This window comes from Gopherus evgoodei, chromosome 1 (assembly GCF_007399415.2).
Source record: "Gopherus evgoodei ecotype Sinaloan lineage chromosome 1, rGopEvg1_v1.p, whole genome shotgun sequence".
NCBI lineage: Eukaryota > Metazoa > Chordata > Testudines > Testudinidae > Gopherus > Gopherus evgoodei.
In genome coordinates, this window is record NC_044322.1 from 239,694,795 (window position 1) to 239,721,174 (window position 26,380).

Consider the following 26,380-nt stretch of genomic DNA (forward strand, 5'->3'; position numbering starts at 1 on the left):
GAGAAGAATTAAGTTCATCTACTTGAATTAGTTAATATGAATTTGAACAAAGGCCCAATTTTCAGTAGGTAGATGGATGCTGTGACTATAAAATTTACACAAACCAATTGTGTCTACAAGTACTACACTTCCATTTGAAAATCATGCTATACTGTGTGCAAAATAAATAGGCATGGGGTTACCTTATTTTCACATACACATTTATACACATAATTCTCAAATGTTCAGGCACAATGGAGATACGTGGGTATATTTTGCAAGTATACCTTACAATACTATCTTTGAAAACTTGGTCCATAAAATGTTCCATATTAGCGGTAACCTGTGAAAAAGTCACATAGGTAGTATTATTGGGGTTTACATCCTCTGTAGGACGTAGCTACGAGAAGGCAGCACACCACTGAATATACTTGACAATGTCTGACATTCCATTACAGGTTAGTGCACACAACATTGGGGGAAGAGACACACAGACAATTACAGTATACTATTGTATAAATATTTGATCTTAAAACGCATTTCAAACTGTGGGAAATTTCTGACATGCTGACCTCTGGTAAACATGACTGTTATCATTCAGCAAATCTGCAGAACAGATTTTTGGAAAATTCAACAATTTTAAAATTACCTGCAGAAAATCCAACAAGACCAAATAAGCTGCTTTTCTGTTGAACAATTTTATTAAGATATATAGATAGATTTTCCATTCTCTGTTTTGTAAAAGCAAATGAGGTTAATTTTCTAAGTCTGTTAATTTATGTGAACTATAGTTATCTTCCATATAATAGATCTTTTCACTCTGGGTAAAATTCACCCATGTACAGAGGGTGAGTGCAAGACTTATCACCATTTATGTCCCATCTTAAGCCCTCAGAATTGGACCTCAGTCATGCATAGGCATTCTGCTGATCTGCACATCGGTGAATTTTACTCTCTATGTAGTTATGACATTGTCATAAACAGATAGCTAAGGGTTAATGTCTCTTTCACCTGAAACACCTGACCAGAGAACCAATCAGGAAACCGGATTTTTTCATTTCTTTTTGTTGTTTTTCCATGTCTCGGCGGTGGGCCAACTCTTCTTCTGCTTGTTTCCTTCGGTAGGCCACCTCTTCTTCTTCTAGTTTTCTTTTGTGTGCTGCCTCTTTGATTTGTTCTTCTCTTTCTTTCATCTCCATTTGTCGCCTGTGTTCAGCTTCTTTGAATTGCTCTTCGGCCTTAATTTTTGCCTTAGAAGTCATGGTTCCTGTTTTCTTGTGTTGGGGTGCCCTCCGGTGTTTATCTTCTGCACTGCAGGCTCTGTTGCCTCCTGAAGTCTGCCTAGCAACAGTGCTTTTTTCCTTTTCTCTCTCTAGCTAATGTTCAATGAAGGGAAACCAGAAAAACCACTTTATTTGCATTTATATAGTGCTGGTATGACTCTTAATGGGAGTGCTATTGTGTGACAAAAGACTCGTGATAGCCCTTAACGACTTCTTGCTTAACATGCAAGCCACAAACTGCCAGAGAGAGCAGAAAAAAAATTTCTCTCTGGTTCCCTTTTAAAACCAAACTGTTCCTCTCTGCTAAAAAGCCCTTAGCAGAGAAAAGAAAAATATAATATTCCTACTGGCTTCTGGAATCTGTCTATATCCCACCCGCTGCTACACCATATCATAACCTTAGTCCCAGATTTGGACCTTAGCGTCCAAAATATGGGGGTTAGCATGAAAACCTCCAAGCTTAGTCACCAGCTTGGACCTGGTACTTGCTGCCACCACCCAAAAAATTAGAGTGTTTTGGGGCACTCTGGTCCCACTGAAAAACCTTCCCTGGGGACCCCAAGACCCAAATCCCTTGAGTCTCACAACAGAGGGAAATAATCCTTTTTCCCTCCCCCCCTCCAGGTGCTCCTGGAGAGATACACAGACACAAGCTCTGTGAATCCAAACAGAGTGACTCCCCCTCTCCGTTCCCGGTCCTGGAACAAAAAGGACTTTCCTATTCCCCCAGAGGGAATGCAAAATCAGGCTAGCCACTTCAACACACACAGATCTCCCCTGATTTCTTCCTCCCACCAATTCCCTGGTGAGTACAGACTCAATTTCCCTGAAGTAAAGAAAAACTTTAACAGGTCTTAAAAGAAAGCTTTATATAAAAAAGAAAGAAAAAATACAAATGGTCTTTCTGTATTAAGATGACACAATACAGGGCTAATTGCTTAAAAGAATATTGAATAAACAACCTTATTCAAAAAGAATACAAATCAAAGCACTCCAGCACTTATATTCATGCAAATACCAAAAAAAAGAAACCATATAACTTACTATCTGATCTCTTTGTCCTTACACTTAGAAACAGAAGATTAGAAAACAGAACTACTTCTCCAAAGCTCAGAGGAAGCAGGCAGCCAGAAAACAAAGACTCAGACACACAATTCCCTCCACCCAAAGTTGAAAAAATCCGGTTTCCTGATTGGTTCTCTGATCAAGTGTTTCAGGTGAAAGAGCCATTAACCCTTAGCTATCTGTTTATGACAGACATAAGCAATAAATAATAAGGAAAAAGTCTATTGATTTCCATTTTCTGAGTGCATGATAAAATAAACTTTAATTGGGTAATACTTTTGGAATCACCATGATATATAGCAGGAAAAGCAAGTTTCCTTAGATTAGTGAGGCTCCAATTTACCACCTAGAATCATGTTACTCTGCATTTAAAAAAAAACAAACAAAAAACAAACCAAAACCCCTAACAAAAACAGCCAAAACCAAGAACACAAAATATTTACTTACAACGCTCATGTAATGGAGCATTCGACCATCCACCCTTCCTTCATCAAATTGAGTCTTATACTGGGGAAGTCCAATATCATCCAACCACCCTAAGAAAAACACACATTACTAACTCAAAACACCTTTAGACTAAGGACAGTTATGTATCTAGCCAGAACTCTCCAGGTTATCATTACTCACAGGTATTCATGGATACTCAAATTATCCAGGATCCTTAACCTCTTGCCCCTATCTTAGGGTACGTCTATACTGTACACTCCTTACAGCAGCATGTAGAGTACATATGCAGCAGGTCCCTCTAGCATCAGTATGAACAGCCGTGAGGACAGTGAAACACTGCTTAGGTGAGCAAAGACATGCCTGAATACTTGGGGTATGTACCTTATGCAGCTCTCTACATGTCCAAGCAGTGCCTCCCCCTATTTATACTGCTGCTGTTAGCGGTGAAGTGTCCCACTGCCAGAGTCTTTCCTCACCTCAGGGAAAGGCTTCTGCAGCAGATAAAGACTCCGGCACTGGGGAGAGGGTTCAGCAGCTGCCCACAGTGAAAGAAGGCAGCTCCCAGCAGCCTCCCACTTGTCAGAGCCTTATACTGCTATGTTTAGCTACAAACTGCAGTGTGGATGCAGCCTGATGTTCACTGCTGTGGCCTGGTCTACACCATGCGTTTAAACCGATTTTAGCAGCGTTAAACCGATTTAACGCTGTACCCGTCCACACTACAAGGCCCTTTATATCGATATAAAGGGCTCTTTAAATTGGTTTCTGTACTCCTGCCCGACGAGAGGAGTAGCGCTAAAATCAGTATGACCATATCGGATTAGGGTTAGTGTGGCCGCAAATCGATGGTATTGGCCTCCGGGCGGTATCCCACAGTGCACCACTGTGACTGCTCTGGACAGCAATCTGAACTCGGATGCAGTGGCCAGGTAAACAGGAAAAGCCCCGTGAAATTTTGATTTTCATTTCCTGTTTGCCCAGCGTGGAGCTCTCATCAGCACAGGTGGCAATGCAGTCCCAAATCCAAAAAGAGCTCCAGCATAGACCGTACGGGAGATACTGGATCTGATCACTGTATGGGGAAACAAATCTGTTCTATCAGAGCTCTGTTACAGAAGACGAAATGCCAAAGCGTTTGAAAAAAAAATCTACAGGCTACACAGTGCTGTGTGGCAAGTGTAACGGGAAGCCAGAGACTCCAATGGACGCTCATGGAGGGAGGGAGGGGGTACTGAGGACTCCAGCTATCCCACAGTCCCCAGCAGTCTCCGAAAAGTATTTGCATTCTTGGCTGAGCTCCCAATGCCTGTAGGTTCAAACACACTGTCCGGCGTGGCTCCCTCCCCCCCAACACATGAAAGAAAAGGGAAAAAAATCATTTCTTGACTTTTTTTAATGTCACCCTATGTCTACTGAATGCTGCTGGCAGACGCGATGCTGCGGCAGTAAAGAGCAGTATCTGCTCCTCTTCCCTCCCCGGTGGCAGATGGTACAACACGCTTGATAACTGCTGAGTACCCCTGGCTGGCCTCAGGTGAGGCTGGCCGGGGGTGCCTGGGTAAAAATAGGAATGTTTCCTGGTCATTCCCAGTAGATGGGACAGAACGGCTGGTAACCGTGCTCATCATAGCAACTGGGGGCTGAGCTCCATCAGCCCCCTCCCTTTCCTGTGTAAAGAAAAGATTCTGTACTGCCTGGACTATCATAGCAGCAGCATGCTGGGCTCCTCTCCTCTGCACCGCTTAATGTCCTGCCTGGACTGTCATAGCACCGGGAGGCTGCATCCCCCTCATTTTATGTCACTAAAAACTCAGTGTTTCTTATTCCTGCATTCTTTATTACTTCATGACACAAATGGGGGGGACACTGCCACGGTAGCCCAGGAAGGTTGGGGGAGAAGGGAAGCAACGGGTGGGGTTGTTGCAGGGCCACCCCCCGTGAATGGCATGTAGCTCATCATTTCTGCAGGATCTGACACAGAGCAGCTGTGCTCTCTGATACACTGGTTCTCCAGTACACTTGCCCCAAATTCTAGGCAGGACTGGCTCTATTTTTAGAAACCATAAAGGAGGGATTGACTCGGTGAGTCATTCCCAGTTTTGCTTTTGCGCCCCCGGCCGATCTCAGCCAGGGGCACCCATGATAGCAGCAGACAGCACAGAAGGACAGATAACCGTCATCTCATTGCCAAATTACACTGGCAGCAGATGGTACAGAACGACTGGTAACCATCTCTGCTATCATGCAAAAGCAAATGAATGCTGCTGTGTAGTGCTGGAGTATCGCCTTTGTCCATGGCATCCAGAACACATACGGTGATAGTAAAAAAAAAAAAAAAAAGCTGAACGGGCTCCATGGTTGCCGTGCTATGGCATCTGCCAGGGCAATCCAGGGAAAAAGGGCGCGAAATGATTGTCTGTCGTTGCTTTCCCGGAGGAAGGAATGACTGACGACATTTACCCAGGACCACCTGCGACAATGATTTTTGCCCCATCAGCCACTGGGCTCTCAACCCAGAATTCTAAGGGGCGGGGGAGACTGCGGGAACTATGGGATAGCTACGGAATAGCTACCCACAGTGCAACACTCTGGAAATCGAAGCTAGCCTCGGACCATGGACGCACACCGCTGAATTAATGTGCTTAGTGTGGCCGCATGCACTCGACTTTATGCAATCTGTTTTACAAAACCGGTTTATGTAAAATCGGAATCATCACGTAGTGCAGACGTACACTGTGTGTAGCTACACACACCCTACATGCTGCTGCCAGTAGTGGGCACTGTAGAGACACTTTTAGAAAGCACAGATGCTATTATTTTAAACTGCAATGAATCTTACTGGTAACCCAGTTGTAATCCAGTTTTCCATGATTGTTTTCTTCTTCTGACCCCAGTGCCTGAAGAGCAAGCTGAAGTTTCTTCCGATGCAGTGGATGCTTTATTCCAAGTTCCTGTGAAGACAAAGAAACCAAAGCACTTAATTTCTAGCTCAGCAGCATATGGATTACATGTGCTTTACACAGAATCAAAATGTAAAAATAACCAAAATTCATTTTACCCAACCCACAAAATAACACACAAACTCCAACATGACAGGCCAAATTTTGCCATTAGATACACAGAGCAATTGCTGTTGAAATTAACAAGTATTGTGCACATGTATCAGAGGACAGATATGGTTAGGTGCCTAAATTTAGATATCTAAATTCATGGTGAAGCACCTACCTGAGCACACCTTGATATTTGTTGAGCACGCACCACACCCTAGGATGTCAATGGGACTGCAACTGCTCAGCACTTCTGAAGATCAGGACACTTATTTGCATACCTAATGCATTTAGATGCCTCATCCCTTTGGTGGTTGTTAGCCCCAATATTCTTATGTGGAGCAAAAAGAGCCCGCTCACTAAACGGTGATGGTAGTCGGCATAATTTTTTAAGGGATAATATACTTATCTACCTACCTTAGAGTGAGGCAGGTAAGGTTGCAAGGTTTAGTAAGTTATTAGCTATAAAGCACTTTGAACGTAGTGCTATATATAAATGTTAAGGAATAAGTGGCCTGATAAGATAGTCCTCCCTAATACTGTTGCAAGTGCAGTTATCCCAGGAACTCCTCAAAGACTGTTTTTTTTTGTTTGTTTTTTTAACTAATACCTGATATCAAATGCAAACATTGGAGTATCGGTAGGCAAAACGGCCATTATGGCCGCACCTATTTTTAATTAAAAAAATGTTTTCTGATGGTGTATGATAGCGCATAACAACAGCTCTGAATAGCAGCTTTGAATTATCCCGGGACTACTTAAGGAAGTGGATGCCTTATTTGTTTACAACAGTAAAAGAAGCTAAACATTCAGTACAGCCAGACTTATGACTGAAGTAAACAATGATAAATGCTGTGGATCCAAAGCAAGAAAAGAATTAACTTGCCCAACCTGAATGTAATTGAAAAACTGTGGCATGGACAATTTAATTGAAAAAAGTTACATGAATTGAGGGCCTGATTCTCCAGTGCCTTGCACCTTGTGCTGTCATTTATACCTGTACAAAGTTGATGGGGCATAAAACCAAATCAGAATAGTAGCCTTTTACACTCACCTTGCACAGGGGTAAATAAAGGCATAAGGCGCAAAGAAGTGGAGAATCAGGACCATAAGCCAGTGGTATTGCAACAAGTGATTCCCTTATTTGAATCTATATTTTTAAATGTAATGATTGGAAGAGTTAGTTGATGTGCCAACATTTATTGCAGTTAAATCATACATTTAATTACCTCTTTCATTATGAACGTTAAAATTCATACTAAAGTTAGACACGAAACAATTTTTTTTGCATTACTAAAGACAAATGTATTTTAAAGATTCACTTGCTGGTTTTTTTGATTTTAGTTGCATCTCATAGCCCTGACTTATACACACACAAAATGTACACCACTTAACAATTATCCCAATATAAATATTTTTCCTAACATTTCTTACCTTTTCCAGATCCTGCTGAGAAGCTTGCAAGAGAGTCTGCCCAGACAGTATCCAGTGTTTGCCATGATTCATGTACGAACCTAAACCCTGGCCCTGGAGCCAATTGCAAACTTGCTCCTTTGTCCATTTAGCAAATGGCATATCCAGGTCACTAAAGCAGAAGAAATATTTTTTTAAAAAATTACAAATTCATCAGTGTTTTTCGGAGCTGAGACAATGTACAGGAAGAGATGCGTGCCTGTATTATTTAGACTGTAAGCTACTTGGGAAAAGGTATGTCTATCGCTCTGTGTTTGTACAATACCTAGCAAAATGGACCCTGATCTCAGTTGTTGAGTCCGATGCACTAGCATAATAAACATGACGATGACAATTATTAGCCATCATCATCATAATCTGTGTATTTCAGGATGGCTTTAAAATTTTAAAATGCGACTGAAATATTTTCTTTACGTAAGATACATCAGTGATCTACATTATAATGAAGGGAACTTTATCAGCTTATGCGATGACCGAGGCCTTGATCCTGCCTGAAATCAATGTGGTGGACTGACACCTGCACTCATGTACATTCACTTCAGCGTAGCTCCATAGAGGCAGATCCTGAGCCCATTCGTCAGAGAGCACCACTACAGTCAGTGGGACTGCACTCAGGTGCGGGATTCCACTCATGTGAATCGCACTGCAGTGTGGGGCCATACTTCGTACATTAATTTCCTGACCAGCCTCTTAAGGAGGACAATGTCCCAAAGAGCCAGGGCTTGGCTTGTTTCCTTTTTGCTAGCAATGCTAATGTTACCCTAACTTAACTTTTGCAAAGCACAATTTCTCCTAATACAGGAGAAAAACGAAAGCCTTCTACAAGGGCAAACAGAAGTGGAAAAAAGCACTGTATGTTCTGGTTCAGTGCAGCGCCTCTTACCTGTTAGACTGCCCAAGATCTCGAGACCAGCCCAGTCTTGGTCCTGCAGTTGCTCTTGTCCCTCCTCTTTTGAACTCTGCCTCAGACATATCATCCGGGTTAAATGTGGTAGACTGGCTCCTTTTAAGCCTAAGTAAAGGAGGTTAACGTATTGTCACAATCACGGAATACACCATGGAGTCTTGAAATAAGCTGTAATAATTTTTGCACCTTTTCATCTGCACTAAGCCCCTAAGCTACTAAGGGTATGTCTACACTACAGGATAATTTCGAATTAACTTAAACCGGTTTTATTAAACAGATAGTATAAAGTCGATTGCACGCGTCCACACTAGGCACATTAATTCGGCGGTGTGCGTCCATGGTCTGAGGCTAGCATCGATTTCCGGAGTGTTGCACTGTGGGTAGCTATCACTATAACTATCCGGCCAATAACTTTGATTTGCGGCCACACTAACCCTAAATCGATATGTTAATATCGATTTTAGCGTTACTCCTCTCGTTGGGGAGGAGTACAGAAATCGATTTTAAGAGCCCTTTAAATCAATTTAAAGTGCATTGTAGTGTGGACGGGTACAGCGTTAAATCGATTTAACGCTTTAAAATCGGTTTAACAGCGTAGTGTGGACCAGGCCTTAGTGTGTGTGTGTAAGGGGCGGGGCGGAGAAGGAGGATGAGAAGCTGAGAACAAAGAACTAAGAGAGAGAACAACAAAACCAACAAAAACATGCCAGGCACGGCAGTGACTTTGTGATAAGGATAACCATTTACTAGGAACGGTGTTGAGATCACCAAGTCATTCCACCTAGGCCACCAAACAGAGTGCAAATGGTAATGACTTTATTATGTCCAGCCTGAGCTGCACTTCTAGTGACCTAGAGATGAAAGGTTACGTATCCCGTTAGCAATTCCCCTAACGATCCAGCCCTATAGGATGTTCATTTTTTGTTTTGTTTTAAACTTACCTTCCAAATAGTTTCTTGATTCCTCTGGCTTTCTTCTTGGAGTCTGGAGAAGAGGGAGACATCTGCCCACTATCAGTTTCCTTCGGTCGAGGAGGCAAACCAGCTAGGTCCAAGTGATCTGCAGATCCCTTTTCTGTTTCAGCTATTACAAAACAAACCCCAGTAGAACTTCATCTGGCAGTACTTCATCTGCGTTTCACATTATAAGCACACTACTGAAGTCTGTAACCACTCTTGCTGGAAATACTGTGAACCATCAATTTTAAGAAAATGGGGATCCAAAGGAGATAAAATGTGTTCCTTTCAGTAGTCTCGTGTTTGAAAATTGGTAGCATCCAATAACATCAATATGTTGCATTCATTAAGTACCTTGCACTAAAAGACCACAAGATGCTTTATGAATTACTAATAAATTAAGGCCATAGATAACTCTGTCACGGAAACGTTATTTCCCCCATTTTACAGACAGATACACCGAGGCACAAGGGAGCCCCAAAGAAATCCAGTGGCACAGCAGGGAGTAGTACCCAAGGATGCCCTAAGCACTATAAAGCACTTTCACACCCGTGTTCCTAATAAAATGCAATTTCTGATTAGATCCCCATCTAGCAAGATCTACCAACAGCCATCTCCTTCTGACTCAAAAATGCAATTGGGAAAAGAGGGCCTTACGCATCTGCACATAGTGGAATACTTTGCTCCTTCACAGACAAGTACCATGAACTTTGGGTGGTGCCCTGACTGAAAAGCCATTACTTCTTATTTAAGAGTCAAAAGGATGGATGTATCTAATACCTACCACTGCATAGGGAAACAATATGTTGCCAACCATGATGGAAATCTTACGTCTTTATCCTGTATTTGTCTACAGAGACTTCATATCCACTCCAAGTGAACCTGGGGACTGCTCAAGAATGTACTTACCAACCAAAATTATAAAATGAAAAACAATCAGAAAAATATGCTAAATAGATGATTAAACAAATTGCAGAATCTAATATTCTACTTAAGCAGAGATGTGCCAGCAAGTGCCATACAGCTGTGGGCAAACAAACAATGAGGAGTTTGTTTACATCACTTATTTGCTAATGGAAGCTTAAAACAAAATTGAAGAAGAGTGACTCTAAATCTACTGCCTGGGGTTTGTTAAAGTGAAACAGCCATAGCCAAAACGTAGCCCCTGGAGACCACAGAACGGTTTGTGGCCACCTTCATCATCTTTAATATGGATGGACAGCTACAGGCACCATCATTTGTTTTAAAAAATAAACTCTGTATTGCCTTTCAAGAGAAAACAAGGTTCACAAAGCAACTACCAGTCATTTGGATCAAGATGGAGCACAATATACTGGGACCTATAATTTAATACCTCAAAGTTAATGATGAAGGTGGCTGCAATTTGCTCTAATTAATGCAAGTTAGGTGTGGCCCTGTAGCTCCTCGGAACTCACCAGTGTGGCCCTTAGTTTGGCAAAGTTTCAGTGCCCTAGCAAAAGGTCAATTAGCAGGTCCCATATTAGCAATATCTTCTCTAATGGCCGAACATGAAGAGAGGCAACTATATCATTTATTTTAACATATGCTTTCGGAGCACTTCAGCTCCACTGATGGGTGAATGAGATGCTCAGTGCTGGAGGACAGAGCTACTGTACAGGTACGGTATTCTAGAAAGGAAACTAATTTAGGAAAAAACGCATTTAAGCAGCATTCTTGGTGGGAAATATAAGGACATGGTTGAATGAATCAGAAGCAGAGGTTTGCGGGTACTAGCCGCTCACTGCATCTCCTTCATCACTGAAATAATCCTTTAGAATAGCTGTTTTATGAAAGTGCTGTTCGGAAATTTGGAACACTAACGGGAAATAAGGAGACTGCCTCTATTTCTGTCGTGTCTTAGGACCATATTCGCTTTCAGTTACCGTCACTGATTTAGGGTTACATGGGTGTACATAAAAGGCAACACATTCCATTCTGGTTCCTATACTGCCCTCATCCACCAGCATAGCTGAGCACCCACCAGAACTACCAGAGTAGCATGTGTCATGTGTGGTTTTTCTCTCTGATGTTTATTACATTAAATTTCTTCCTTAGTTATTTGGAAAAGAATCATAGAATATCAGGGTTGGAAAGGACCTCAGGAGGTCATCTAGTACAACTCCCTGCTCAAAGCAGGACCAGTCCTCAAATCCCTAAATGGCTCCCTCAAGGATTGAACTCACAACCCTGGGTTTAGCAGATCAATGCTCAAACCACTGAGCCATCCCTCCCCCATACATCCCTCCCTTCAGTGCTACCTTTATTAAAGCCGTACAAATACTGCCAAACCTCATGTTGCATTACCTGTTAGCATCTTCCAGAAGCACTGAGCTGGATGACAACACAAAGAGATGATGATCTGAGTAACCACCAAGTCATTATGATAAAAGTGAGCAGAATGTGTGGCCAAGCCTCTGTAGATTACACACGTCTACAATTACCTCTCGTTCTCTACCTTCTTTTCTGCCTTGATGGGTAACCTTGTGTTCGGAGGTTCATTCACCTTTGCTAGTCTACCCGCAACGTGTCTCATTAGTAGTGGTTATCATGAAACAATGCAGCAGACTTTGAGTAGTGGACCAGTGTTAAACAGAACATATGTTTTAGTGTTTCAACACAGAGATCTTGTTTCTAGCTCGGTTTTAAAAAATCATGGCCATAACCAGCTGTTAGCAGCAATCACAGCAGAGCACTGGTACAGGCAGACATGCAGGACTACTATACCTAAGGTAGGTGCACTTGCACTTCGACTGCGATCTTCAGATATCCAAACAATGCACATAACCACACGCAGCACAATGGGAGAGAATACGCAGAACGACAAGGTAAAACATACATCAAAATTTACACTGGCAAAATACAAGACAAGGGGAGAAAAATAAAACAGACACATGCACCACACACAGCATTGAATTCACACAAAGATTAGGGTTACCAATACACTGTTAAGCCCTTCCTCACCAAAATATAACATAGTAAAGCTATATATTAATGAGGGTAAAACAACATCCCGATGATTTCAATCAGCATTTGAGCACAAGAAAGTAAAAGACTGCATGTGTCATAATGATTCATTGTGCCTGGGCCTCACAATACCCCTAGGAAGGAGACAAGTATTATTTAGTTTTCCAGATGGATAAACCGAAGCACAGACAATATAAGTGACTTGCTCAGATTTAAAAAGCAAATTCATAGCAGAGCTAGGAGCAGAACCCAGGGTCCCATCTCCCAGTCCTCTACTGGGACCACCGTACCCCACTGCTTTCAGCCAGGAAGGATTATTTTAAAATTGCTATTTTTGTTACACTGCAGACGTCGTACAAAAACATCTTAGTGGGATGAGACAACTGGTTTAATCATTGAAATCTGTTCCATGTAGGCCAATCAATTTTCATATTATATATGGGAGAGGAAGACATGGGCCATATATAACAAGGTTGTGGGTAAATTAACTCCCTGGGGCACAGGATCGGAATGACCACTAAGCAGGCAAGAGTGGAAGACTTTTATTCTGACCGAGGACGCAGTAATGCCATTTAAACTGCAGAAGGATGGAGGTTTCTCTCTGCTCTTCTCCTAGGGGAGAGATGTATCTCAGGTGCCCACATTTTCCTGACACTTTTAATAAAAAGACGGAAGACAACTGTAGTTGAGGTGCTATTGTAAGTATAATATTGGACTGTGGTAACAACACTGCACGTGTGATAAGATTAAGGTATTGAGCAGAGGTTGGAGCAGGAGAAAAATGCATATGAACCGCTGCATTTCAGCAAGGAAACTGCTACTTTAAAATTACAGTATGCTATACAGGGTCTGAGCAGAGAGGTCAAGGCAAGGGTTGGATTGAACTGCTATGCAAAAGCATAGCACTTTTCTTGCACAGCCGTCAGTTACTCCAGCTCTTTGGGTCACACTGTGGCTGGCCCTGCCCCTGTTTATGACAGCTACAATATGCATAAAAAGAAACCCCTATCATTATTAAAGACTCTTGTTCAAAATACACTGAAGATGCTTTCAGGAGCGTGGTACCTACCCAAATTAGGTGCACTTGCTGTCCTCTTGTTACTTTTTGTCTTGAAAAAGCCTCGTCCAAATGAAGACCTGGCTTTTCGGGTACCAAAACTGTCCTCATCTCCGGTACCACTATGGCTTGGGGATTTTGGAGGAAGGGTTCCACACTTGTTACCTTCCATGGGAGCTTTAGTCTGATTAATCAGGAAAACAAAACTTCAGAACTTAAATCTTACTGCACCACAAAAAGCTTTTAATTGTGCACAGCCAGTTCTGAAAGGTAATCTGGAAATAAAGGTAGCATTTGCACTGTAAAATAGACTATAGCGTGCATGTACCAAGTCTAGATTAAATAAGCAAGATCTTCAGTTAAAATGTGTTTGGGACTCAATTATATTTACAACCTGTTTAACAGTAGCATTTCTGTACTAAAGGTTTCAGATCTTGCAAATGTGGCCCTTCAAAATTATAAATTAACCACACATTCACATAAGGTTTGATCCTGTGAAGTCCTGAGCTCCCTCATCTCCCACTGAAAGTTTCTGGAAAAAGGGAGGAAGAACAAGAACCTCATGACTGGCCAGTTCTCTGCAGATTGCCAGAAAGTCTCCATGGACCATCAGCGGTTTGCAGAGCACAGCATGAAAATCACTGGACTAGCAGCCTATTTCCATTGTCCAATTGAAAGACACAGAAGCAGCAAACAAATGGCATAAATGGTGGAGACATAAATTAGATTTGTAAAATTCTGGCAGCTTTGATAATCTAAGATGATTGTAATATTAATAAGCACATCTCTATTTATTCTGGGTTTTTAAACATATGACTTTTAACCTCTCATGGTCTCTGATTGGCAAGGTAAACACAACAATATCCCTTTGCTGAAAAACACAGTCATGAGTATAAAAGTGGTATTTGAGAGGCAAGGATTCTTTGCCATTACTTAGAACTTCAGTAATTCACTGAATTACTTCGAATAGGAAATAGTGGCTGTGTACTAGGGTGGTTGGTAAATGGTTACTTTTTAATGGTAACCACTGTAATAAGATAAGCTCCAAAACAATGGGAACTTGGAAGATTTCCAAGGTAGAAAAACAAGTTAATTACAAATGCTACCAAGCTAAATAATAAATCTGAGACCCAGCTTTGTTCGTTTGTGGTGGAGCAATGTGTAACCTCACAGGGTTGCAGGGCTGGAGACACTCTATATGCTTTCATCCTGGGCTGTCAAGGGATGAGCCTGCTGAATCAGTAGCATGCACTCTGCCATGTGGGAACAGGAACTGCTTGTACTGCTCTGTAAGGAATCCTCCGGCTGGCTCAGGAGAAGCATCAATGGTTTGGGCTGTAAGTTCACTGGAGTCCTGCTTAGCCAGGACAGCGTACCACAAAAAGGGGTGTCTTTAGAGCCAGGTGAGTACAGGTGAGGGGAGAACCTCAACTAGGAGATAGAGTGATCTGAATATGTTTGCCCTAAGCGAAGGTGAGGAACAATAGGTAATGGGTGATTTTATTTATTCTCAGCCAGTCAAAATGAAGAGCCATGTGTGAGAAGACAAGAGTGAATGAGAGAATATAAACTTGATACAAAGTGATGGTGGAAACCTGAATATATTCTCTGAATCACTCTCCACAACCTTGCTTGCAGGTCTGCTATTCTCCCTTCAAAATTCTGATATAATGTTCATAAAACTTCGTTATTTAAAACACCTTCTGCTCTTTGCACTGCTTTACAAGAAGATGCACATAAAAATTACCTCTGCTGGTTTCTGTACAGGTTCTTTGTCCTGTTTGGGAAGGATTGAGAAGTGTTAAAATTCTTAGTTACGTCATTATTTAATTCATTTCAGTTAAAAAAATAGTGAGATTTCTTTCCTCTTCTATTTTTCAAAAGGAATCACTTAAGAACTACACTTCCCCTTGATTAATGGGTCTTTTTATTTTCCCCCATACCTAAAGTTCTGTTTAGGTTTTGGGTTTCATAATATAGTCCTTTTTAGATCTTGATTTATTAATGGCTTTACACAACTAAGACTGGTTTTAATTACAAAAATTAAATGAATTTAGTGCTGGTAAAAAAGCATCTCTCTCTCAGCACAGTGCAAATAAATCTTATGGGGTACAATTGCAGGTTTGCCCTTCCATAGGCCTGCAAATAACAGTCAGCCTGAACTAGAGCTAGTTATCACGGCTTTGGCTATTATGGGACTCAGATCTGACCTGTTTAGTTTTGTTTCTCGTTATGACAGATAAAGGTTTTTAACCTTAAGCAAAATTCACCCTCTCCTCCAGTTTCCTCCATCTCCATCATTCACCCATCTCTATTACTGAGATAGTGGGGGCCCCTTGTCTTGAACCTGCCCTTCTAACTCACATGACAATGGCAAACTGCCTTGTCTGTACTAGGATTTTACCTCTAGTTAGGTAACTTGAATTAAGAACACACCTTTTTACCTAATGAAGACAGCTCTGGAGTGCAGGTGATTTACTTATATAAATACCTCATACAGTAAGAGGATAGACTCCTAAATACTCAGGGACAGATTTTCTTCACTAATATCCACAGGATTTTGTTACAAATGGGGTCATAGCTAGCTGTAAATTGAATGAACAGAGCTATGCTCTCCTCCAAACTAATCTGGGGCAGGCAGGCAGAGCTGGTAGAGGAACTGACTCCATGCCGCCTAAGGGTATGTCTTCACTACCCGCCGGATTGGTGGGAAGCGATCAATCCAGTGGGGATCGATTTATCGTGTCTAACCTAGAAGTGATAAAGCAACCCCTGAGCGCTCTCCTGTCGACGCCTGTACTCCAGCTTGGCGAGAGGCGCAAGCAGAGTCGATGGGGGAGCGGCAGCAGTCAACTCACCGCGGTGAAGACACAATGGTAAGTTGATCTAAGTATGACGATGTTATTCATGTAGCTGAAGCTGCATAACTTAAATCAACACCCCTCCCCCACCCCACAGTGCAGACCAGAGCTAAGAGGCCTCCCCCACCACCACCACAGGACTTCTCAACTAGCCAGCTCCAGCCAGATTCCAGCCCCTTGCACCCCTCAGGGAGCCAGAATTGGTGTAGACAATCTGGGCCTCAGTATTAAGGGGAAAGAAAGGACTAAAAAACAAAACCAACCACTTCTGATGCCTCTTTCTTCAAATTGCCCAGACTGCTGGATTTTTGCAGGGCTGACATTCTACAATAAGACCATAAAAATCAAAATGATTATGAGTTATGAATGAAGGTAGACCCCATTGTCTCAAAGGCAAATGTATTCTAAAGAACTATATAAAGATTGTATTACCGCCCTCCCTTTTAACTCCTCCCATGCGGTGGCTAGGCATTGCAAGGAGATCTTCCATAGCATAATTACTGCTATGTTAAGGTACAAGAGGATGAGCTAATGATGGAGTGACAGGCCGTTTAACTCTGAAATTCTTTGCTTCTTATTTTAAATTAAATTTTCCAAAAGGTAGGCTGAAATAGACATCCAAAACATGTACTTGCATGAGCCAAATTGCATGCATAACTTGCAAGTTCTTAGTGTTAAATTTGCATGTATGCATACAGTAACCATTTTGTAAAGGTTTCATTCAAGCAATTTAGGTGGACATTTAAAAATTCTCTGTTATTTCACTTGTTAAGAAGTGTGTATACATTTTAAAAACAAAAAAAGAACTATTCTGACCTGTTTAGTTTTGGTTCTCGTTATGACAGATAAAAGGTTTTTAACCCTAAGCAAAAAATCACTTATTTTAGGATTTCAGTGAAGATAGAAAAAAAACTGCTTTGGGATCACAAAGAAGGAAAATGCACACACTATTTTTAGATTGCAAAAAATTGAAAAAACTGAACTAGGAAACATTTTAAAAGAAAGACGCAACATTGTCAACAACAGGTATTGCCAAATTTCATTTTCAGAGACTTAGGTTATTAAGTCACTGAGCTGCTTTTGAAAATGTAACCCTAAGTCCCATTTTCAGAAGTGACTTTCAAGGAGACATAGGTCTGGTCTATATTATGAAGTTAGGTCGACATATGCTGCCTTGCGTTAACCTTATTGTGCACATGTCCGCACTTAAATTTGTCTCCCACCGATGTAAGCACTCCATATGGTCGATGTACAGAAGAGCTGCATGCCATACATGGCAGAAACCCCATCAACATTGTTGATACCTCCGAGGAGACCGAGACACAGACTCCTGCCATGAACAGTGAGGACGAGGAGGAAGATGAGGGATAACATGAGCCAGGACCTGTGTGAGATTCCACTGCAGTCCAGTCCCGGCAGTTGGGCATGGGTGAGCCCAAAGCAGGGGAAGTGTAAATGTATTTCCCATCACAGTGATGTACCGATGGCACCTCCAACTTAACAGGACACAGCTGTCGACTTTTCATTAATTGACTTGTACTAGAAGTACAAAAAAGAGCTGTAGTGCTGCTATCTGCTTTTCATTCCCCGCTAGAGTTAGGGAGGGGAGACCATGCAGAGCAGTTTGTTTCTGTGCACAGGGATGTCCCTTGAATCCTCCTGAGAGATCTTAATGAGACTTTCATGGAGGTACTCTGCAGTCCTCTCCCGAATGTTTCCAACGAAAGCCTTATTCCTTCCTTTGCGGTAGGGCACTTTCACATACCAGCTGGCAATAACTTTGGCAGGCATCACCGCAGTGCACAGGGTAGCAGCATATGAGCCAGGGCAATTCTGGGACGCCAGCAGCAGCTGCGCTCTCTGTGCTTTTGTTACCCTCTGGAGAGAGATATCAGCTAAAATCACCAATGTCTGTGGAAAATGGTGCCAATATTTGGTGTCATCTCCTTATACTCAGTTTCATGCATCTGAGCAATTCCCTCCTCATTTCCCTCACCCTGGTGGGACGTATTCACCATGGCTGTGAGTGGTGCCATACACAATCATTCAGAAGCAGATGTGTCAGTGAGCACGTCTTGTTTAAAACTTTATGGGAACAAGGGAAAGGAGTTCTAAATCTCAAATTTCACTTTCCATTGTGACTACACTGACAATGGTATCTCTATGTGCTTTATCTGCAGCTGCTGCCATTGTGCCCTTGAGGGGTTTCCTCTCCACACCCATAGAACGCCTGAGCCAGAGAAGGAGGTGAAAGAAGATGACTCGGGATGACATGTTCAATGAGATCCTGCAAGACAGTGCTGCATCAAACCACAAGCAAGGGGCCTGGAATGTGAACACTGCAGATAGCCCGGAGAAGGAAAGAACAGACAGGAGAAAGGCCCAGGAGTCCCAGCAGAAAAAGGAGAGGAAGATGCACCAGGAGAAGATGATGCACAGGGGCTTCAACAGCAGCAAACACAGATGCTGCAGACTGTCACAGACGGTCACAGGCTCACTTCCCTTTGTAGTCCATGGTGAATTCCATTACAGCACCTCTCTCCACCCGCCCTCAATATTTCAACTGGCATCAGGGGTCGTATTCTTACATATACCACTCCACATTGGGGACATTAGGAAAATGACAGCTTCAAGTACACTGACTTGTGAAAGCCACAATTGCCATATACGTAGGTAAAATCGATATGAATGTTCTCTCTCCTTGTTAATAAATTAGTGGAACAGAACTTAAGTTTTTAATGTATTTACTTTTACATTGCACAGATTTTTCTTTACACTGTTTTTGTTATTGAATAAAATTCTATTACTTGGAAAATAATTCCTCTTTATTAGCTTACAATATATGTTGCAGAATGCCTAGCATCTCTGAAACCACCCACTTGTTACTGTACAACATGAGACAACTCATAGGATCAGTGACAAACAGTATAATCATCCTAAATGGACAGCAAGCCTTGCAAAATTAATAGGTGCATTGACAGTGTATATTCACAGATGTACACCAAGGCACCTCACAGTGTCTAACGTGCCCCAAAAGTGTATGGCCAGGTTGAGCACAGCACACCAATGCATTATTCTGGCTCACTGTTAAAGTGCTCCTTCAAAGCCTCCATGGGCCATATAGCTCCACACTGAGCTCTTCTAATAACCCTTGCATCTGGGTGTTCAAACTCTGACAACAGCTGCTCCAGCTTCGCCCTCCACCACAGTGGCAGCTTTCTCCCCTTTGCTTCACAGATGTTATGCAGGATACAGCAGGCAACAATATCATTGGAATGTGTTTCGTACTGAGATCCAGTCTTGTGAGTAAACAATGCCAGAGTCCCATCAATTTTCCAAAAGTGCATTCAATTGTCATTCTGCACTTGCTGAGCTGGTAGTTGAATCTTTCCTTGGTGCTGTTGAGATGGCCAGTGTACAGCTTCATGACCCAGCAGAGCCAGGGAAAGGCTGGGTTCCCTGGGATCACTATTGGCACGTCAACATGGCCAATGGTAATCCACTGGTCCAGAAAGAAAGTCCTTGCTTGTAGCTTTATTAACTGTCCTGTGTTTTTGAAGAGGCGAGTATCATGCACCTTTTCTGACCAGCCCACATTGATCTCAGTGAAGCGACCCCGATAATCCAACAATGATTGCATAACGATAGAAAAGTAGCTCTTTCTGTTAATGTCCTCTGTGGCAAGGTGCTCTGGGGCCAAAATAGGGATGTGTCCCCCATCTATCACTCCAACGCAGTTCTGGAACCCTACTGCTGCAAATCCATCCACTATATTCTGCATATTGCCAGGAGTCACAGCCTTGCATAGCAGGAGATGATTAATGGTCCTGCACACTTGCATGACAGCAGCCCCTTCAGTGGATTTTCCAACTCCAAAATGATTTCCTACTGCCAGGCAGCAATCTGGCATTGCAAGTTTCCACAGTGCGATTGCCACTCGCTTCTAACTGACAGTGCAGCTCTCACTTGGTGTTCCTGCACTGGAGGGCTGGGGTAAGCTTGGCACACAGCTCCAGGAATGTGGCCTTGCATATCTGAAAGTTCTGCAGCTACGGCTCGTCATCCCAAGCCTGCAGTACGATGCAATCCCTCCAGTCAGTGCTCGTTTCTTGGACCCAGCAGCAGCACTCTGCCATTCGCAGCTGCTCCATGAATGCCACCCACAACCTTGAATTGATTCTCGCTATGTCCCTCAGCCCTTCGAGTCATGGCTGCTTTGTCCCTACAGGGACATATGACCAAGTCACCTGGTACTGGACTCCATCTTGGAATACCAGTGTTTTTCCACTGACTGGGCGTGGGAACCAAGGGGGGAGACAGAGGATTCCCGCCATATGCAAAAGCTATTTAAGGCAGGGGAGCGACATCATTGTGGTTCTTCACTGACTTCCCGCCCAAGAAGACTGCTGGAAACACCTGTGGAACAAAAACTGGACTAGGGGAGAAGGGCTGGACCCAGGCAAGAGGGATTTCTAGCCTGTGAAAGGAATACCTAGGGTTTTAAGCTGCAAGCAAGTGCAGCTTGCCCTCAAAAATCTCTGCAAACTAAGGCACTCAATTGTAAAAAAACAACTAGGATAAGAATTTGCTACTCATCATATCCAATCTCTTTATTATCTTAAAAACTCAGATTACCTCAAATAAATAAAAATGCAATCTGCTTTGATCTGTTTATTATCCCTTATAATCACTTAATATCCATCTTTTGTAGTTAATAAACTTGTTTTTGTCTTGTCTAAAACCATGTGTGGAAATCATAACTGAGGGCAGAAAGCTGTTGCCTCTTTCTCCACACTGAGGGAGGGGGCAAATTTTATGAGCGTGCACTGTACAGTTTTCTGTGCAGTGCAAGAGGGTATAATTTTGGGCTTACAGGCCAAAGGGGTGGGCGTGTGCCTTGGGAACTGGGAAGTGCCTTAGCTGAGCTTTCCCAGGCAGAGCTGATCTCAGCATCTGTGTGTAGCCGCATACGTATTAAAAAAAAATTGTAAATCCCCAAGCCCACTGATGTTACATGACTTGACTGAAGACGTTTCATACTGCAACAGAAATGAGATGCTAGCATACATTTACAGAAAGAGCATTAGAAATTATCAGAGCAGAAAACTATCAACATCACCAAAATTATTTTAAAATGAGTTAACGTGGTTAGAATAACTACACGCATTTGTGTGATCATTAAAAAAAAATCTTAAAATATGGTATAAAGGTGTCTAAGTAGAAGCATTTCATTGGTTGATATGGTACTTACAATGGACTGTCACATGGCTGCGTTTCTACGGAGGAACATGGTGTTGTCCCTTCACTGTAAAACAGACAAGGTACTACATTACAAGATACCTAAGAATTCCATCAATACATCTTATTGGTACAGAATTCCTATCTTCTCAACTAGTGAATTTTAACTCTCTCTTTTTTCACCTGAATGACTGTATATTACCAAAAATCAAATCTTTCCTCTGTCATCTCCTGTTATAAAAGAAGAAAGGGTGGGAGTGAACTCAAGAAGCAGGGCAAAGACTTCCTACATCACTTCAAGCACCGCAGGCTAACCAACATATTCAGGAATTGAGTCTGAGTAAATTAAGAGGTCATAGCACGCGTAACAGTCTCACATGCCATTGCAAGAAATTAAGACACATGCAGGCTATAATGGGAACTCTGGCAATGAGTTGGGTCACAGCGATTGTCTTTAAAAATAGAGAAAATGAACAAGAAATGAGATTCACATTGCTTACGGCTAGAGTTACATGAGTAACAGGACGGCATGAAGAAATATGGGAACCAGTGGAAGAGTGTGAAGGAGGGAGGGAGAGCAGAGAAAGACAGAGGCCCTGATTCAGGAAAACACTTAAGCACAAGCTGTTCTGAGTGGAGATGCTTTCCTGGATCAGGGCCAAAGAAAGCACGCTTCAACATTTGTCTGCTCTAGTTTGTACACTAAAATCAAAGACAATCTTATATCAATGAGATTTCATGGCATTTGGATTCCTAAACTCCCATAGTACTATAGATAAAAATAATGGTTGAGATCTTCAAAAGCCAGCTAAGGAATTTAGATAAAAACCTCTCATTAGCTTTACTGGGAGTTCTGTGGCTAAGGCTGTAATCCTCTAGCTGGCTTTAAAAATCTCCTTAGTAAGATCTGCACTCACTCAATGCCTCAGGCTAGAAAAACCCAATTTCATTGTCATATGCCAGCCTCAAGGGAATCTACCTCTCAGACTTCTTGAAACTGAGATGTGTCTTCTTCCTGGTAGCTTATTTATGACTCCCGTGACCAGTACTGGCTAGTCATTCTCGGTTTCAGTTTGGCAGTGCTTTGCAAGAATTTTTTAAAATCTCTGACTGCAAATCGCTTACAGCAAATTAACACTACGTATTACGATATTGCATCTAAAACTGTGCTATTTATATAAAGAAAAACAATTATCCTGATTCTCCACTGCATTACATCAGTTTTATGTTCATCCCTGTCTTAAAGGGGGAAATGGAGCCAGCCACACACCCACCATAATTAATTAGTTGCTTCCCAGACTGAGGGGGCATGGCTAAGGCAGGTCACGCGGCAGTTTAATGGACACCTAGGCCTTGTAAAAGGGCTGTGGGAGATCAGTCTTCCCTGTGGAACCAGAGGGAATGGGCAGGCTCCTATGTAAGCTTCTGAGCCAGGGTCTGCAGGAGAAGGGTACTTCAGGGCAGTGGCTCTCAACCTTTCCAGACTACTGTACCCCTTTCAGGAGTCTGATTGGTCTTGCATGCCCCTAAATTTCACCTCACTTAAAAAGGAATTGTTTACAAAATCAGACAGTGTGCTGTGACGCTTCTATAATTGAAAAATTGATTACAGTCTCACTTTTACCATATAATTATAAAATAAATCAACTGGAAGATAAATATTGTACTTACATTTCAGTGTATAGTATATGGAGCAGTCTAAACAAGTCATTGCCTGTAGGAAAGTTTAGTTTGTACTCACTTAGCTTGTGCTTTTTATGTAGCCTGTTGTAAGGCTAGGCAAATATCTAGATGAGTTGATGTACCCCCTGGAAGACCTCTGCGTACCCCCAGAGGGTGCAGGTACCCGTGGTTGAGAACCACTGCTCCAGTAGAACCAGCCTGGGGACCCGGTGCTCTACAAGAACAGGGCCCAGCAGGGGCTCAGAACAATACCGTACGGGCTGAGTGCTCTCTCTCAGAGCCATAAAGACTCTCAAAGGTAGCCCAGAAACTGGGAACAGGTCCCCAAGGGCGGGGTGAAGAGAAACCTACAAAGAGCAGAACCACCTTTTTGTTAGTTGGGACTTCTTAGTTGGACATTTGCTACCCCAGAAGGGGTTAACTTTTGTTTATGACTTGGCCAGAAGGCTAAGCAACAGCTCTAATAGTAGCACTGGCTGATGTGTGCTGAGGGGACACAATCTCAGGGAAGGAACTGAGACAGGGAGCACCTATCATGCCACATTCAGCCAGTTGGGGGCGCTATGGGGCTACTGGTCCCCACAACAATTCTATTAATTTCAATGCCTTCTTTGTCAGCAAGCACGTAGCACACTATTGGTGCTATAATGGACAACAATAATAGAAATGCGAAAACAAATGGGTTTGGTGATCATATAGTTCAATCCCAGATGGATGTTAGAATATGTGACAGTGCTAGTTTGAAGAAACAGACTTAATACTCGAATTGCCCAGTCACTAACAAACACAATTTCACTTAACATTTTTTAACAGAACTTTGACTTTACATACCAGTTAGAAATAGTTTGTAATAACTATACCTCACTTCACTTGCAACTTCTGGTTTAGGCTGCGCGTTTACTTTTTCTGTAGTGGCTTCTGAGCTTTCGGGTGCTGGTGGAAAAGCGGGGATTGAAACTTGCAAGATGCTGGTGTGAATTTGTAGTGAATTCTAAAAGAAGGAAGGATACATCATTATAATGGGAAAAACTACACAATCACTGTATGAAAATAGAAATCAAATACATCAGCAATAAAAATAAAAGTCTGACTCAAGCATATGGTTCAATTCATTTTCTTTTTACTATAAACATAGTTTAGTGCTTATAAAGATGGGCCAGGCTGACAACACTGGTGCTTAAAATCCTCTGTTAGTATACAGAGCAGGTATAACAGGATAGATAAAAGCAACATAAGCCTCTTGATGCTGCCAAGTCAATGTGTCTCCCTTATGGACCCCTCTATGACATGAAATAATAGTTCACTCTCCATCTCTGTTCAGTCCTTGGCTGCTCTGAGATTTCCATCAAGGATGCCAACTATTTAAGCTATTTATTTTCTTTTAAATGTAAAGTGCCTCTTTTTGGCTCTAAGCACTAAGGCCCTGATTCAGCAAAGCATTTAAACACACACTTAAGGTCTCTGCTGAATCTGGGCTTCAAGTCTAATCCTATAATTTATTTACGCATGCACAGCTTTATGCATGAGATGTATCCCATTGGGTTCAATGGGACTACTCATCCACATAACAGTAAAACGTATCCATAGCATTAAAATTAAAAGACAAAAACAGAACTTGGAAAATTCCTATGGAATTTAATAGAAAACAAACTCTCTCATAGGTTATTTGAAACATCCTGTAGGATTCAATAGAAAATTATAAGCTTGCTCTTCATTTCTATAGCATGATTCAAAAAATCCTGTACAAAGTTATTTTCTATTAAATTTTAGAGGGATTTTAAAAGAAATTTCTCTAACTTCCTATTAAATATCTCTATAATGTTAATAGTTGAATTCAATTTATGCACTTGTGTAAATCCATCCCTGGTCAATGAAACTCTTAAATAGGTGTAACTTAAACACACGAATAAAATCCCATTATATGCAACATCAGTGTGATGTGACCCTGTGTTTAAGTGATTTGCTGAACTGAGGCTCAAACTGAGAGGCACAATATATCAAATAACAAATACAAAAGGTAAGAGAAAATTATACTTTTAATTTTCAATTTTTATTATCTCTGATATTAACAAACATAAGAAACAGTTTAAATACATGATGTATAACAGGACAGTACCACATCAGCTAAAAAGATCTCCAATATTTTACAATGCAAATGCAAGACATGTTTGTGAATGAAAGTGCTGGCAAAATGCAGCTGGGTTTCTCCACCATCTCCACCTGTTATGTCTTGTCTTATACTTAAATTGCAAGCTCTTTGGGGCCGGGATTTGGGCTGGCTCTGTACAGCCTTTAGTACACTGAGGTCCCAGTCTGTGATGAGGGCTTCTAGGTGCTACAGTAATACATTTCACCATTGTTCTCAATTTCTTTAAAAGAGAATCAGGAAAACGATGTATGCATATATAAATTCAACTCCTGGACGCAAACACCCTATTCCAAGCTGTTCAGAGCTTTCCAGAAGGCAGAAGCACCAGACTTGTAAATATACTAAATAAAAATTAGGGACATAAATAATCCCACTACACAAATGAGTAACTTTTCACACATGAGCAGTCCCATAAAAGTCAACAAGACTTTTACTCACAGGTTATCTCTGTGTGAGATATTGCCTATACATAACTGTCATGATACAGTACTCTTTCTTAGTGCTCAATCTTGCATGGCCTGTTCACTCGGATCTCCAGCTGAAGGAATGCAGGGCCAACCAAGCCCTAGGTTTAAAGGGACATCAACTCAAAAGAATCACACCTCTCTGAAATTTTCTGATCCACTGTTACAAGGTACCCTGAAGATTACTGTAAATGAAACATTTGTGTGTGGGGGATGGACTGGGGAGAGCCGTGGAAGAACATAGTATGTTTCAGTTTGCTTGCTTAGTGCATTTGGTTTACAGCTATTTTCACTCGTTTTCCCTGTATAATCAGCTAATTACTCATTTTGCATGAGTGCTTTGAGGGGAGAGATAAATATTTTAAATACAGGAAAACATGCTTCTAAAATCAAGGATGTTGGCAGGGGGCAGATCATGAACTACTTATAACTCATTTTTGGAAATGGAGAAGATACCAAGTAGACTGCACCCCCTTAAATATACTATAGTATATATTTTAACTGATTTAAAATAGTCTCAAATTTACTACAGGTAAGTGAAAATAAGCTTTTAAATAAGATTTTACATAAAATCAGTGAGAATACAGTTTCAGAAACTTCCTTCTATTTGATATTAAAATCATTCCTGGACATTTTAATGAAAATTAAATATGATTTTGTGTTTATACAAAATTTGGGGTTGGCGGCTTTCAAACAAATTCTATACTAGTAAGGACTTTCCAAACAAAATGGGGATGTTTTACTGAAACTGCCTAACAAGCAAGAAAACTTAAAGAGGCAGGGGGC

The 26,380-nt window shown here is 41.7% G+C and overlaps 1 protein-coding gene across 12 annotated transcripts in view; it reads right to left on the minus strand.

Annotated features, from left to right (window-relative positions):
* The window catches only part of PPFIBP1 (PPFIA binding protein 1), a 187,336-nt gene that overhangs the window by 12,710 nt on the left and 148,246 nt on the right, over positions 1 to 26,380 (minus strand). For 9 of the 12 annotated variants that reach the window (XM_030540631.1, XM_030540698.1, XM_030540689.1 and 6 more), the window contains 11 exons: positions 23,842 to 23,972; positions 21,312 to 21,365; positions 16,324 to 16,384; positions 14,947 to 14,976; positions 13,212 to 13,383; positions 11,903 to 11,935; positions 9,143 to 9,284; positions 8,178 to 8,306; positions 7,256 to 7,406; positions 5,614 to 5,725; positions 2,775 to 2,863 (listed from right to left, as the gene is read on the minus strand). In XM_030540631.1, coding sequence (XP_030396491.1) covers positions 2,775 to 2,863; positions 5,614 to 5,725; positions 7,256 to 7,406; positions 8,178 to 8,306; positions 9,143 to 9,284; positions 11,903 to 11,935; positions 13,212 to 13,383; positions 14,947 to 14,976; positions 16,324 to 16,384; positions 21,312 to 21,365; positions 23,842 to 23,972 — 1,104 coding nt within the window. The remainder of the gene's footprint in view (positions 1 to 2,774; positions 2,864 to 5,613; positions 5,726 to 7,255; positions 7,407 to 8,177; positions 8,307 to 9,142; positions 9,285 to 11,902; positions 11,936 to 13,211; positions 13,384 to 14,946; positions 14,977 to 16,323; positions 16,385 to 21,311; positions 21,366 to 23,841; positions 23,973 to 26,380) is intronic. The other 3 variants (XM_030540705.1, XM_030540682.1, XM_030540640.1) reach the window with 1 other exon arrangement.